Below are 13,324 nucleotides of genomic sequence, written 5' to 3'. Positions count from 1 at the left end.
GCTAGGGTTGGAGTCGTGCTATCACAGCGCTCGGGCACGCCTAACTATGACTTGGGGGACCAGGAGTTGCTGGCTGTGGTAAAAGCTCTGAAGGTGTGGAGACATTGGCTTGAGGGGGCTAAACACCCTTTTCTCATCTGGACTGACCACCGTAATCTGGAGTACATCCGGGCAGCGAGGAGACTGAATCCTCGCTAGGCAAGGTGGGCCATGTTTTTCACCAGATTTAGGTTCACCATCTCCTATAGACCAGGTTTCCCTAATACTAAGGCCGACGAGCTGTCCCGTCTCTATGACACCGAGGAGCGGTCCATCGATCCTACTCCCAAACTTCCAGCTTCATGTCTGGTGGCACCGGTGGTATGGGAGGTGGACGCGGACATCGAACGGGCGTCACAGTTGGAACCCGCGCCACCACAGTGTCCAACGGGTCGTAAGTACATGCCACTTGGTGTTCGTGACAAATTGATCCGGTGGGCACATCCAATTCCCGGATGACCCGAAGAGGGTAGTGTGAGGACAGTGCGGGGTCTTAGGGGGAAGTACTGGTGGCCCACTTTAGCGAAGGATGTGAGGTTTTATGTCTCCTCCTGTTCGGTGTGCGCTCAGAGTAAGGTTCCTAGACACCTGCCTAGAGGGAAGTTACAGCCCCTCCCCATTCTACAACGTCCTTGGTCACATCTGTCGGTGGATTTCCTCACCGACCTTCCCCCGTCTCAGGGGAACACTACGATCCTGGTCGTTGTGGATCGGTTTTCGAAGTCCTGCTTTCTCCTCCCATTGCCCGGTCTCCCTACAGCCCTGCAGACTGCGGAGGCCCCGTTTACCCTTGTCTTCCGGCACTACGGAGTGCCTGAGGATATAGTTTCTGATCGGGGTCCCCAATTCACATCCCGAGTTTGGAGGGCGTTCATGGAGCGTCTGGGGGTCTCGATCAGCCTGACCTGTTTTCACCCCGAGAACAATGGGCAGGTGGAGAGAGTTAACCAGGATGTGGGTAGGTTCCTGCGGTCGTATTGCCAGGACCGGCCAGGAGAATGGGCGAGGTACGTCCCATGGGCGGAGGTGGCTCAAAACTCAATCTGCCACTCCTCCACGAACATGTCGCCTTTCCAGTGTGTGTTGGGCTACCAGCCGGTCCTGGCACCGTGGCATCAGAGCCAGACCGAGGCTCCTGCGGTGGAGGAGTGGGTGCAGCGCTCAAAGGAGACCCGGAGAGCCGTCCAGGAATCGCTTAAACGGGCTGGTGGGCGGCAGAAGGTGAGCTCTGACCAACACCGCAGTGAGGCCCCCGTGTTCGCACCGGGGGACCGGGTCTGGCTCTTGACCCGAAACCTGCCCCTCCGCCTGCCCTGCCGGAAGCTGGGGCCGCGGTGTGTGGGGCCATTTAATGTCTTGAGGAGGATAAACGAGGTGTGTTATAGGTTACAGCTCCCTTCTTACTATCGCATTAACCCCTTGTTTCATGTGTCTCTCCTCAGGCCGGTGGTAGCTGGTCCCCTGCAGGAAGGTGAGGTGCCGGAGGTTCCTCCGCCCCCTCTGGAAATCGAGGGGCCCCCGGCGTACACGGTACGTTCCATTCTGAGGGGCCTGCAGTACGGTGAGGGGTACGGTCCGGAGGAGAGGTACTGGGTACTGGTGGAGGACATCTTGGATCCATCACTGCTGAGTGATTTCGACCACCTCCATCCGGATCGCCCTGCGCCTCGCCCTCCGGGTCGCTCTCGAGGCCGGTGTCGTCGCGCTGCGGGAGCAGGGAGGGGGGGGGGGGTACTGTCACCACTTCCTCTCCCTGTTCGGGTGGCGCTTGCCGGTCGTCGTCACCGGTCTACTAGCTGCCACCGATACCTTTCCCTTTTCTGTTGGTTTTGTCTTGATTGTTTTCACCTGTACCTAATTTTTTGTTAATTCGGGGCTATTTAAGCCTTCAAGGCCCGCCTGCCTTTTTGCGGGCTTATTTTCTTCCTGTCAGTGGATGTTTGTGTTTTGTTCCGATACGGACTGTTTGCTGTCCCATTTTTGTGGTCATTGTGCCTGTTGTTTTGGCTTGACCCAGCTTGGAATAAATACGTCTCATTTAGAAACTTTGCTCTCTGCGCCTGACTCCACACCCACCACTCCTAGCTATCGTGACACTCAGAGCTAAAAAATGTAAAGAAAGCAATCCAATGTTATTTGTTGCCTAGACTTTCCTGCAAATGACACTCAAATGAAAATCAAATGTATGTATATAGCCCTTCTTACATCAGTTGCTATATCAAAGTGCTGTACAGAAACCCAGCCTAAAACCCCAAACAATGCAGGTGTAGAAGCACGGTGTAGAAGCACTCAAGTCTTGAGAAAAAAATAGTCATATTTCAGTTAGCCATGACGGCCTTTATAATAGAACGCTTGTGACCACACACACAAATATTGCACTTGAGTGAATATTGCACCCCCCACAAATTATATTTTCGCTCTATTATAGTGGACACTATAGACATCAATCAAGTGCACATGTGCGCAAAAATAACATTCACTGAGTTTAAAGAAAGTATAACCCCCCTCACAGTTACTGTCAAGTTCAACACAACAAAAACAATACCTTTGGGCTACACTGCATATTATACACTTTCTGCCTGTGGACATCTGTTCTACAATGTGCCAGCAAAAGTGAGAAAGACGGAACGTGAGTGGTGTTCCTTTCACCTCTATAGTGGCATCCAGCTTAAGCCAGGCCCAGCTCCAGCTACACTTGATCCCTGAATCCACTTGTTCAACAAGCAACGCCTCATTTTCACCTAATTCTCTCATTCTGAAAATTAACCACATACTGTAGAGGGATAACATTAGTTAACAGATAGTGGTTAGTTCGTTAGCTAGTTAACATTTCACACAGATTGCCAGGGTCCATTAAGCAACCAACGTTTTATAACTTGAACCACAAGGAGTCGTACACCAGTTAATACTACAGTGAATTGGTTAGGTTACTAATGCTAGCTCATCTGATGTTGTAGGTTAGCTAGCTAACGTTAGCCGTCTGACTTCATTAGCAAGCCAATTTTCACACCAGAAACTCAATTATTTGATCAGATGAGTAGGCTAATGTTGCTCAACATTTCTCTGGCTAGGTAACGGAGAATTCGATCCAGCTAGCAAGATACTTAACAATGCTAATACTTGTTTTCCGCCACACTTTCTCCCTCACCTCAAACTTTCCAAATGCCAGTTGTTTTTCGGGTTACAGCTCATGAAGTACACTTCATCCCCGTCTCCGTGGTCAGGCTTCTCACCTAACATTACCTCGGTTTTTCGTTCAGAGGATGTGCTGCTGTAACTGCCTTTCTACTCTATGCGGTATTTCCAGAGCACGTGCTGATGCTGTAACCAGTGTTGCCAACACCTCAGTAAGGGAAGTAGCTATTGGCTGTCCTAAAAGTTGCTAGAAGTCGCTAAATGACATCATCACCTAATTTGCCATGTGCATTTAATTGTGCTGGACGCTGTAGGAGAGGAATAACGTCGTGGGAGAGACAAGAAATGAGTTTTTTTTTAAACTAAATATGTTTAGAACTACAAATGAACTTTCTTTGTCGATTCTTGTTTTTTTTATGTCACAATTCCAACCCTCCTCCTTTATCCGGGCTTGGGACCGGCAAAAGTGACCCAAAAGAGACACTCTGGCGGAGGTACTGTAACGGCTGTCTAATGCCGTTACAGTAGTAAGGGTCAGTAAGGGTCAGACCAAAATGCAGCGTTGAACGTAGACATAATGAATTTATTTGACAAGACGAACACTGACACGAACTACACTTGATAATTAACAAAATAACAAACCAACGACGTAGACTGACCTGAACATAAGAACTTACATATAGACACGAAGAACGCACGAACAGGAAAGACTAGCCAAACGAATGAACAAACGAAACAGTCCCGTGTGGTGCAACGGACACAGACACAGGAACAATCACCCACAAACAAACAGTGAGAACAGCGTACCTTAATATGGTTCTCAATCAGAGGAAACGTCAAACACCTGCCTCTAGTTGAGAACCATATCAGGCAACACATTTAACCCAAATTAGAAACACATAACATAGAATGCCCACCCCAACTCACACCCTGACCAACTAAACACATACAAAAACAAGGAAAACAGGTCAGGAACGTGACAGGTACTTAGTTTATTTTGGTTTTTAACCTTATGGTCCACTTAGAATCCTACAAGTCACAGTAAAACATGAACATTTATAACCATACATTTTTTTTGTATACAATCTACATTAACAATCTAAATAGAACAAAACGAGACAATAGAAAAAACTGTCAATGGCAATGTCAGAAAATGATGGTAACTAGTCTGGCCCCCTCCACACACACACAGGCTGTGCTGGCTCACAGAAAGAGTGGGTCATCGTCATTTTGGTCAAGGCTGTCTATGGCAGGTTCAGCAACTGAGGGAGCTGACTTAAATGAGTAAGCAGCTGATGTGCCAAAAAACTGCAAAACATTCTCAGGCAGCTGGTGCTCATTGCAAGCCTCACCAGAAAGCTTCAGTCCATATCGAATGTACAGGATGGAGTTAAGGGTCTGCAAGGACTCCGATTTCTAAGTCTGCTTTTTACCACACTCATCTGGATGAATACTCTCAACTTCAGCATTCGAGTGTGGCAAGGACAACACAGACGCAGCAAGTTCTTGAAACGGGTTGATATCAGCTGCATCCCTGAACTTCCAAATCTCACTCCAGAAGCCCAGTGTGTTTTTGGTCTCATTCCATTTACTAAGATGGATGGCACGCCATTGCTGGACAAGCTTGTCTATCTCTGCAGGGGAGTAGCCACAGAGCCTGGCTATTTTTTCTATTTCTCCAGGGCTCTTATTGTGCTTTAGAATTTCCTCCATATTGAAAACTGACATGTACTGCAATGCTTCGATGTTGAGGGTGAGACTGCCAGACAAATCATTAGTGAGGGAGATGGTGAAGGCTACACCGCTTCCGGACATTGTTTTCATCCTCAGGCGCAAGGTGGAGCTCAGCTGCCTTTGACTCAAAAAGGTAACCATGGTACGGTTAGGGACAGATGTATCCATCTATTGGCCCTTTGAGTACATCAACATTTGTCAGTGGATTCAGTACCTGGTTCAGTGCTCAGGCTAACCAAGCTGTCAAGTAGCTTAAGAGGATCTACTTGCTCTCCCTCAAAAGCCTTGATGGCCAACTGTACCTCAACCAGCACTGACTTCAAAAAGAAGATCACTGTACATATAAAACCTCAGCCATGTGGCAGTGTTCACTGGACTTGGTGACTGCGAAATGCAGCCTAAGCTCCTCCCACTGTTGCAAAATGCGTGAAACCGCGGGTTCAATGGAGAGCCAACGTGTGGCACACACCTTGATAATCTGTAAAAGTTTCTCCCCACAGTTGATGGTCTCATATATGGCCCTGCGCTTTGGAGACACTGACACTGAAAACCAGTTATAAGTCTCTCGTACCAAGTACTCCACACTACGGGGGATGGTGTCATTGGAAGCATGACTTACAGCAAGCTGCAGAGAGTGGCACACACAACGAATAAGAACCAGATTTGAGGCCATACTCCTCCTTCAGCACTTTATGGACCCCATTGTGAATCCCTGTCATAACAGAGGCATTGTCAGTCCCTATCCCCAGGAGTTTCTCTTTAAGACAATAAGAGCGTCTGCTAAATGACTTAAATGTAAATGTAAGACAACACGTCGAGGAAAGCTACAACAGCGCAGGCTATAGATTTGGCATCTCCCTCCAACTCAACAAGCGCCAGAAATGTTGATACAATTGTCTGCATGGTGTCACTAAATTACCGTATCACAACCCCCAGGTACTTAGAAACACTTACATCCGTGGACTCATGGAGGAGGCTGATACGCTGGTCATCCACGACCAACTTTTCAGGAAGTATGGTGCTAGAACACCATTAATCATTTCTGTGCACTTTGAAGTGAGTAACAGCAGTGGAGTCTGAGAAAGCAGCTTTGCATGCTTCTCCAATGTGATCACATGCCAGCATGGAACAGTGTTCAGCGATAGCTAATGCCATGGTGGCCTCAGCCTTTTTTGCAGTCAATTTTTTAAACCATAAATGTCAGCTTGTTTTGGGTGGAACTTCAGGCTTTGCCTTTCGAGTATGTTTTTGAGCTGTCATGTTTTTTTTACATCACTACGTTTGGCGTAGAAATCAGCCTTAAAATACAGGCAGTATGCCCGTGTATCATCTCCAATAAACAGCTTCAACCAGCCTTTGATTCCCACTACTTTCTGTATTTTTGAGTGTACAGTTTAGACAGAGATGAGCTAGCCAGCTAGATGTTTAGCTTATGTCACAGAGGCACACACACAGTGGACAAGGTGAGTAAGTGACTGAGGCTGTGTGAGTCAAATGCAGCGACTTATTTTGTGCAGTGATTTATTTTAGACAGAACATTTTACATTTACATCCTGCCCTGAATGTAGGCCAGAGCAGGATCAGCTAGCGGCGGCTTCCTGCATGCGGGATTCATTTGCAGTCTGGATGCGGAGGGGTGAACATCTCCTGCTCTGACTGCAGCTGGGAGGGACTGCTGCGCAAGGACTGGGCCACCTGTGAGTGGTTTGGGACGGGGGTGGGGCCCATAGCAGCACCCGCTGCTCGTTGAGAAGAGTAAGAACGATACGTGCTTTCACATCAGTCTCCAAAAGTCTCCAATACCACAAGAAAAGAAAGTCACTAGCTTTGTCGCTAGTCGATTTTTTTGAAAATGTGTTGCTAAAGGGGTCTGAATACTTGCTAAATATAGCGTCAAAGTCGCTAAGTTGGCAACACTATATGTAACTAGCAAATTGGTTGCATCTTCAGTTGCTTGCTGCGCTGCATTCTGTTGTTGCATAAACGATTGGCTGAGCCTGGGATACAGACAGTATTGCACATACTTGTTCGCTTACAGCCAGTAGTGATCCAACCCCAAACACAAATTTTCTCATCGGATCTACACAAATCACATGGGTCACCTATTTTGGATTCAAAACGAAAAATTTCACCAGAAGGTGACTAGTTTGCATCCCTGTGATAATGGGCCTCTGTACGCCTATGTAGATATTCCATTAAAAATCTGCCATTTCCAGCAACATGAGTCATTTACAACAATGTCTACACTTTATTTATGATCAATTTGATGTTTTTTTAATGGACAAAAAATGTTTTTTTTTCCCAAAACAAGGACATTTCTAAGTAACTCCAAATTTCTCAACGGTAGTGTATATATAACATAAACATACTGTTGACACGTAGGCTATTGCCTTGTGTGGTAGGTTGACACTAATGTGTCATAACCAGCCGTTAAAATTACACAATATGTCACAAAAGGTCTAACTATATGTCATGACAGTGTTATGACCATATTATTACAAGTTATGTCAGCTGTTATGACATGGTTACGACCGTGTTATGGCGCTGGTGTCAAGTAAAGTGTTGACAAACTTGGAAACAAGGCTGCATGGGATTTCCATTGTGCAACTCCTTGCAGCCAATGGCAATGTCCACTTTAGGTATAATGCCGGGAGCCGCTTGTGGATTTGACAGTGCCACCTGCGACACCACCAATACAACCACTATGCGGGTGTCGGCTGGCGCAGATTTGATAGGATCCAGTCTTAAGGTTCTAAGGTATTATACAAATATGCAGCTTGGGCTCTTTTTGTTGCAGCATGTGACAGTTAAAAGGTATTGAGACAGGCCCAATAAGCCCTCTCCAAAACCTATCCACCTTCACTGCACCACAGTCAATGTAAAGGGAGGGGTTGAGGCATACATTAGCAAAATACCAAACAACCTATGGATCTCCCAACAAGACTGAACGGATGTCTCTTATGCAAGAGCTAATGTCTCTTACCCAAAGTTCCAATTCAACATTTCCAGGAAGGGAAACATACAGGAAGTGTCTTCATGAAATCCATTTTCCAAACAGGAAGAAGTAATGGTTGCTGTGGTGATTACCCTCTCAGCACGGCGGGCCGGGCCTTGTGTAGTCCTGCCAGTACCTCAGCAGCTGGCTCACTTTGGTCGTCGTCACGGCAACCACAGTGGACAGTTTGCAGCGTCCATAGCTGTAGATGGGGTTGACAACAAAGAGCGACTTGCTGGGAGGATTGGTGGGGGAGATGCCCAGTCGCTTCAGACACATCCCCAGGTAGGCATCCTCGATGTAGATGGGCTTGAAATAAATTAATGGATGGATGAATGGCAGGATTAATTAAATAATGACATGCTTTGTGAATGCTACATAATAATAAAGTGTTACCAATGAATGAGAGAAATAAAGAAGAATACTTTAAGTCCCATACATAGGAACATTTGTTTGGCAAAATACAGTAGATCAACAAACCTTGATCTGTGGAGAGACCCCCATGATCTTCTTGGGGAGGTCCATTGACATGATGTAGCCAAACCCCAGAGGGTACGGGGGATACTCCGACTCAGCCATCACCTCATAAGGAAGGAAGAACTTATTGTTGGGGTTTCTCAGCACCGGGCTGTGCCACCAGACTAGACCGGTCATGTAGTTCTGTTTGGGAGTGTCAGGGTTGACCAGCATGGAGACAAGGTTCTGGACGTTGAGGAACACGTCTGAGTCAATCTTCATGGCGTAGGAGGCCTCGGGGCACCGCGAGACGAGCCACTCGAGGATCACCATGGTCTTGATGGTCAGGTTATGGTAGGTGTCCTTGAAGTCGCTCTGGAGGAGGTCATGGTGCGCCCGGCTCTCCTGGTTCACCTTCGAATCAGATCAGAATCAACTCAAATCAAACTATTTAAATATTAACAAGCCCAACACACTTAAAAAAAACACCCACAAAAAGCTAAAACAATCAAGACCAACCTTCTCCTGCAGCTCCTGGGCACCTGATCCTCCAGGAAGTCCTAGCATGAATAGCGTCTGTACCTTCTTCCCCTGCACCAGGGTCTCATTACCCCACGTCCTGCGGATGGCGTCCCGGGCGGCCAGGTTACCTAACGGAAATGTACATGTTAAAAACATGTTGGAAATACAATAATTACACAATAACACATTTTACTGTAACAATTTCTTCCAGTCGGCTTTCACAAACACCTGAAAAAAAAAGCAAGTTTGGATTGCATTTTTAGTTCTTAAATACATTTCAAATGTATTGGAAACAGGTTATCAAGTCACTTCACATGCCATGTTGGAATTGCAAACAGAATGTGTTAATCTTGTGTGAAATTTCCAGTAAGGTTACCAGGCGCCACGGGGGCCATCAGCACCAGGAACGGGGCCCGATTCCCGGTCCGACACTTCTCCGGCTCATCCATTACGAATTTGTACCCCCGCGGGTATGCCACGTGGTACCGCCCGGGATCCTCCCATTGGACACCATTCCGATTGGTCAAGACACGCGTGTTCACCTGATCATCATCAGGAGTCTTTCCAGTGAAATTCACCGAGGGTCGCTGTGGGTCATTCCACCAATTCAAGGCGAAGGTGGTGTAGGTCACGACAGCCACTGCCACCAGGATGAATAGAAAACAGGGTCTTGTATACAGCCTTCTGGAAAGGGCTGTACAAGATTGCATCAGAGCTGGGCTGATGGAGAGAAAGGATAGAAAGAGTGAGAGGGGTCAATGGTTCGTAGGTCAATGGTTCTTGCCACACTGTTGTACATAAGGACCATTTGAATGTATAAACATTTCTTGAAATCACCCCTTACACAGCAAACAAGAAATATAAGTCATGAATATATTGTTAAGATGAATATTAATATTTGTAATTGATCTCTCATATACTATACCTCTATAAGACCAAGTGATATGTGCATGTCTGCAGTTATCAATTAAAAAAATATAGCCTGCCTAAAAGAGAAGTGGCATTGTGTTATGTGCAGTTGAACAGCGTGAAATCAAAGTTGAGGTTTTCACAGTAGCCATCTCTGGTGCAACATACAGTAGTTACAGATGGTCACTGGTCATTGGTGCATGATGAGACAGATTGATAAACTATAAAAAGAAAGAAATTAGAGATAACATGACGCTGCTGCAACAGATGCCGTGTTCAGAACTGAGAACTTTTTTTTCGAGTCCCAGTTGTTTTGAACGCAGCATCTGTTGCAGCAGCGTCATGTTATCAGGTGTCTTGAACGCACCAAGAGTAGGCTATATTGCATTACCACGGTTTGCTTTGCCCTTTTTACATGAGGTTGTTACGAAGACAATTGCGTCTGGTGTACTGGTGGTGTAGTTGGACTACAATAACTATTCCTTGGCTGTCTGACAATCACATAATTAAATCGTATAAAGACAGACAAGTGTTAGAAGTCCAGGGGTGGGCAACTCCAGTCCTCGGGCCCTGATTGGTGTCACACTTTTTCTCCATCCCTAGCAAACACAGCTGATTAATCAAATTGCATTCTAAACTGAAGATCATGATTAGGTGATTATTGGAGTCAGGTGTGTTAGTTGGGGCAAAACGGGGACACCAATCAGGCCCTCTAGGACTGGAATTGCCCACCCCTAGACCTTGGATATCCAACACCGCTCTATTGACTAGGTGTGCTGGCTGTTGTTACACCCCAGCACTAAAACACCTGTCATCATTGTGTCTTCAGTCGGTTTATTTGAGTAAGGCGTGTTAGCGCTGGACTGGCATAGGCTGGAACTAAAGTTTGCGCACATCCAGTAATTTACTCTAGAACCGGGAAACTATATTTTATGACGTTCAGTGTAATCGTAATCCCTTATGGACTGGATCGCGATAGCGTGAAATATACCTGATACACACCCTCAAAATAATGTCGCAATGTCTACAAACAAACTCCAGCTTTAATTGACACATACCTCATGTTGTCTGTTGGTAAATCCGGTTCATGACTCTCAACGGGCTTGGGACACGATTGACGTCTTCTTTCTCCTTCCTCAATGTATGTTGTCGACGGTGATATGAGCAAAGAATTGGCCGCCCACAGGTAGAGGAGGAGCCACTGTAGGTTGGGTGCTTTTTGTTTTTTATTCTTCGCAGCCCCTCCCACACACCGTACACTCAGCTAGCAGCGTACCTGGCTCCAGGTCAGGAGAGGCCACAACTGACAGATATAAATGTATTGTATAGAGCTGAAAAGATTGCCCTGACTGAAAAGTATATCTGTTCTACGTCATATATTTGCATTTTAGCATTCTATAAAGTTCCATATAGAAATGTATTGTACAGTTGAAGTCAGAAGTTTAAATACACCTTAGCCAAATACATTTAATTAAACTCAGTTTTTCACAATTCCTGAAATTTAATCTTCGTAAAAAATTTGCTGTCTTAGCTCAGGTAGGATCACCACTTTATTTTAAGAATGTGAAATGTCAGAATAATAGTAGAGAGAATGATTTATTTCAGCTTTTATTTCTTTCATCACATTCCCAGTGGGTCAGAAGTTTACATACACCCAATTAGTATTTGGTAGCATTACTTTGAAATTGTTTAACTTGTGTCAAACATTTCGGGTAGCCTTCCACAACCTTCCCACAATAAATTGGGGGAATTTTGGCCCATTCCTCCTGACAGAGCTGGTGTAACTGAGTCAGGTTTGTAATCCTCCTTGCTCGCACACGCTTTTTCAGTTCTGCCCACAAATGTTCTATAGGATTGAGGTCAGGGCTTTGTGATGGCCACTCCAATACCTTGACTTTGTTGTCCTTGAGCCATTTTGCCACAACTATGGAAGTATGCTTGGGGTCATTGTCCATTTGGAAGACCCATTTGCGACCAAGCTTTAACTTCCTGACTGATGTCTTGATGTTGCTTCAATATATCCACATAATTTTCCCCCATTATGCCATCTATTTTGTGAAGTGCACCAGTCCCTCCTGCAGCAAGGCACCCCCACAACATGATGCTGCCACCCCCGTGCTTCACGGTAGGGATGGTGTTCTTCAGCTTGCAAGCCTCCTCCTTTTTCCTCCAAACATAACAATGATTATTATGGCCAAACAGTTCTATTTTTGTTTCATCAAACCAGAGGACATTTCTTCAAAAAGTACGATCTTTGTCCCCATGTGCAGTTGCAAACTGTAGTCTTGTTTTTTTATGCCGGTTTTGGAGCAGTGGCTTCTTCCTTGCTGAGCGGTATTTCAGGTAATGTCGATATAGGACTAGTTTTACTGTGGATATAGATACTTTGTACCTGTTTCCTCCAGCATCTTCATAAGGTCCTTTGCTGTTGTTCTGGGATTGATTTGCACTTTTCGCACCAAAGTACGTTCATCTCTAGGAGACAGAACGCGTCTCCTTCCTGAGTGGTATGACGGCTGCGTGGTCCCATGGTGTTTATACTTGCGTACTATTGTTTGTACAGATGAACGTGGTACCTTCAGGTGTTTGGAAATTGCTCCCAAGGATGAAGCAGACTTGTGGAGGTCTACAAAAAAAATTCTGAGGTCTTGGCTGATTTCTTTAGATTTTCCCATGATATCAAGCAAAGAGGCACTGCGTTTGACGGTAGGCCTTGAAATACATCCACAGGTACACCTCCAATTGACTCAAATGATGTCAATTAGCATATCAGAAGCTTCCAAAGCCATGACATAATTTTCTGGAATATTCCAAGCTGTTTAAAGGCACAGTCAACTTCGTGTATGTAAACTTCTGACGCACTGGAATTGTGATACAGTGAATTATAAGTGAAATAATCTGTCTGTAAACAATTGTTGAAAAAATGACTTGTGTCATGCACAAAGTAGATGTTCTAACCGACTTGCCAAAACTATAGTTTGTTAACAAGAAATTTGTGGAGTGGTTGAAAAACAAGTTTTAATGACTCCAACCTAAGTGTATGTAAACTTCAAATGTATATAGCTGACACTTTGCATCACATAGTGCCAAATGTAAAGTTTGGTGGAGGAGGAATAATGGTCTGGGGCTGTTTTTCATGGTTCGGGCTAGACCCCTTAGTTCCAGTGGAGGGAAATCTTAACACTGAACACAATACAATGACATTCTAGACAATTCTGTGCTTCTAACTTTGTGGCAATAATTTTGGGAAGGCACTTTCCTGTTTCAGCGTGACATTGTCCCCATGCACAAAGCGAAGTCCATACAGAAATGGTTTGTCGAGTTCGGTGTGGAAGAACTTGACTGGCCTGGACAGAGCCCTGACCTCAATCCCATCGAACAACTTTGGGATGAATTGGAACGCAGACTGCGAGCCAAGCCTAATCGCCCAACATCAGTCCCCAACCTCTAATGCTCTTGTGGCTGAATAGAAGCAAGTCCCCACAGGAATGTTCCAAGATCGAGTGGAAAGCCTTCCCATAAGAGTGTAGTCTG

General features: G+C 45.6%; 1 protein-coding gene across 2 annotated transcripts; it reads right to left on the bottom strand.

Annotated features, from left to right (window-relative positions):
• Positions 1 to 7,133: 7,133 nt before the first annotated feature.
• Positions 7,134 to 10,991, bottom strand: LOC129851308 (beta-1,3-galactosyltransferase 2-like). Of its 2 annotated transcripts, none has more exons than XM_055917756.1 (5): positions 10,849 to 10,991; positions 9,258 to 9,601; positions 8,879 to 9,009; positions 8,384 to 8,773; positions 7,134 to 8,212 (listed from the first exon to the last, which is right to left on the bottom strand). In XM_055917756.1, exons 1-5 carry the CDS (start codon positions 10,851 to 10,853, stop codon positions 8,000 to 8,002), a joined length of 1,083 nt encoding a protein of 360 aa, XP_055773731.1. In that variant the 5' UTR covers positions 10,854 to 10,991; the 3' UTR covers positions 7,134 to 7,999. The 2 variants fall into 2 exon arrangements, with proteins under 2 accessions (XP_055773731.1, XP_055773732.1); XM_055917757.1 differs by lacking the exon at positions 10,849 to 10,991 and adding an exon at positions 10,182 to 10,362.
• Positions 10,992 to 13,324: the final 2,333 nt, after the last annotated feature.

Source organism: Salvelinus fontinalis, chromosome 3, assembly GCF_029448725.1.
Source record: "Salvelinus fontinalis isolate EN_2023a chromosome 3, ASM2944872v1, whole genome shotgun sequence".
In the NCBI taxonomy this organism is placed as follows: Eukaryota; Metazoa; Chordata; class Actinopteri; order Salmoniformes; family Salmonidae; genus Salvelinus; species Salvelinus fontinalis.
Note: the sequence above shows the minus strand (reverse complement) of the source record. Positions and strands in the feature narration are given on the sequence as shown.

Coding starts and splice junctions, on each gene's coding strand:
- LOC129851308 (XM_055917756.1), bottom strand. Junction 8,774..8,878: donor CCCAGGAGCTGCAGGAGAAG/GTTGGTCTTGAT, acceptor TCTGATTCGAAG/GTGAACCAGGAGAGCCGGGC. Junction 8,213..8,383: donor GGGTCTCTCCACAGATCAAG/GTTTGTTGATCT, acceptor ATTTATTTCAAG/CCCATCTACATCGAGGATGC.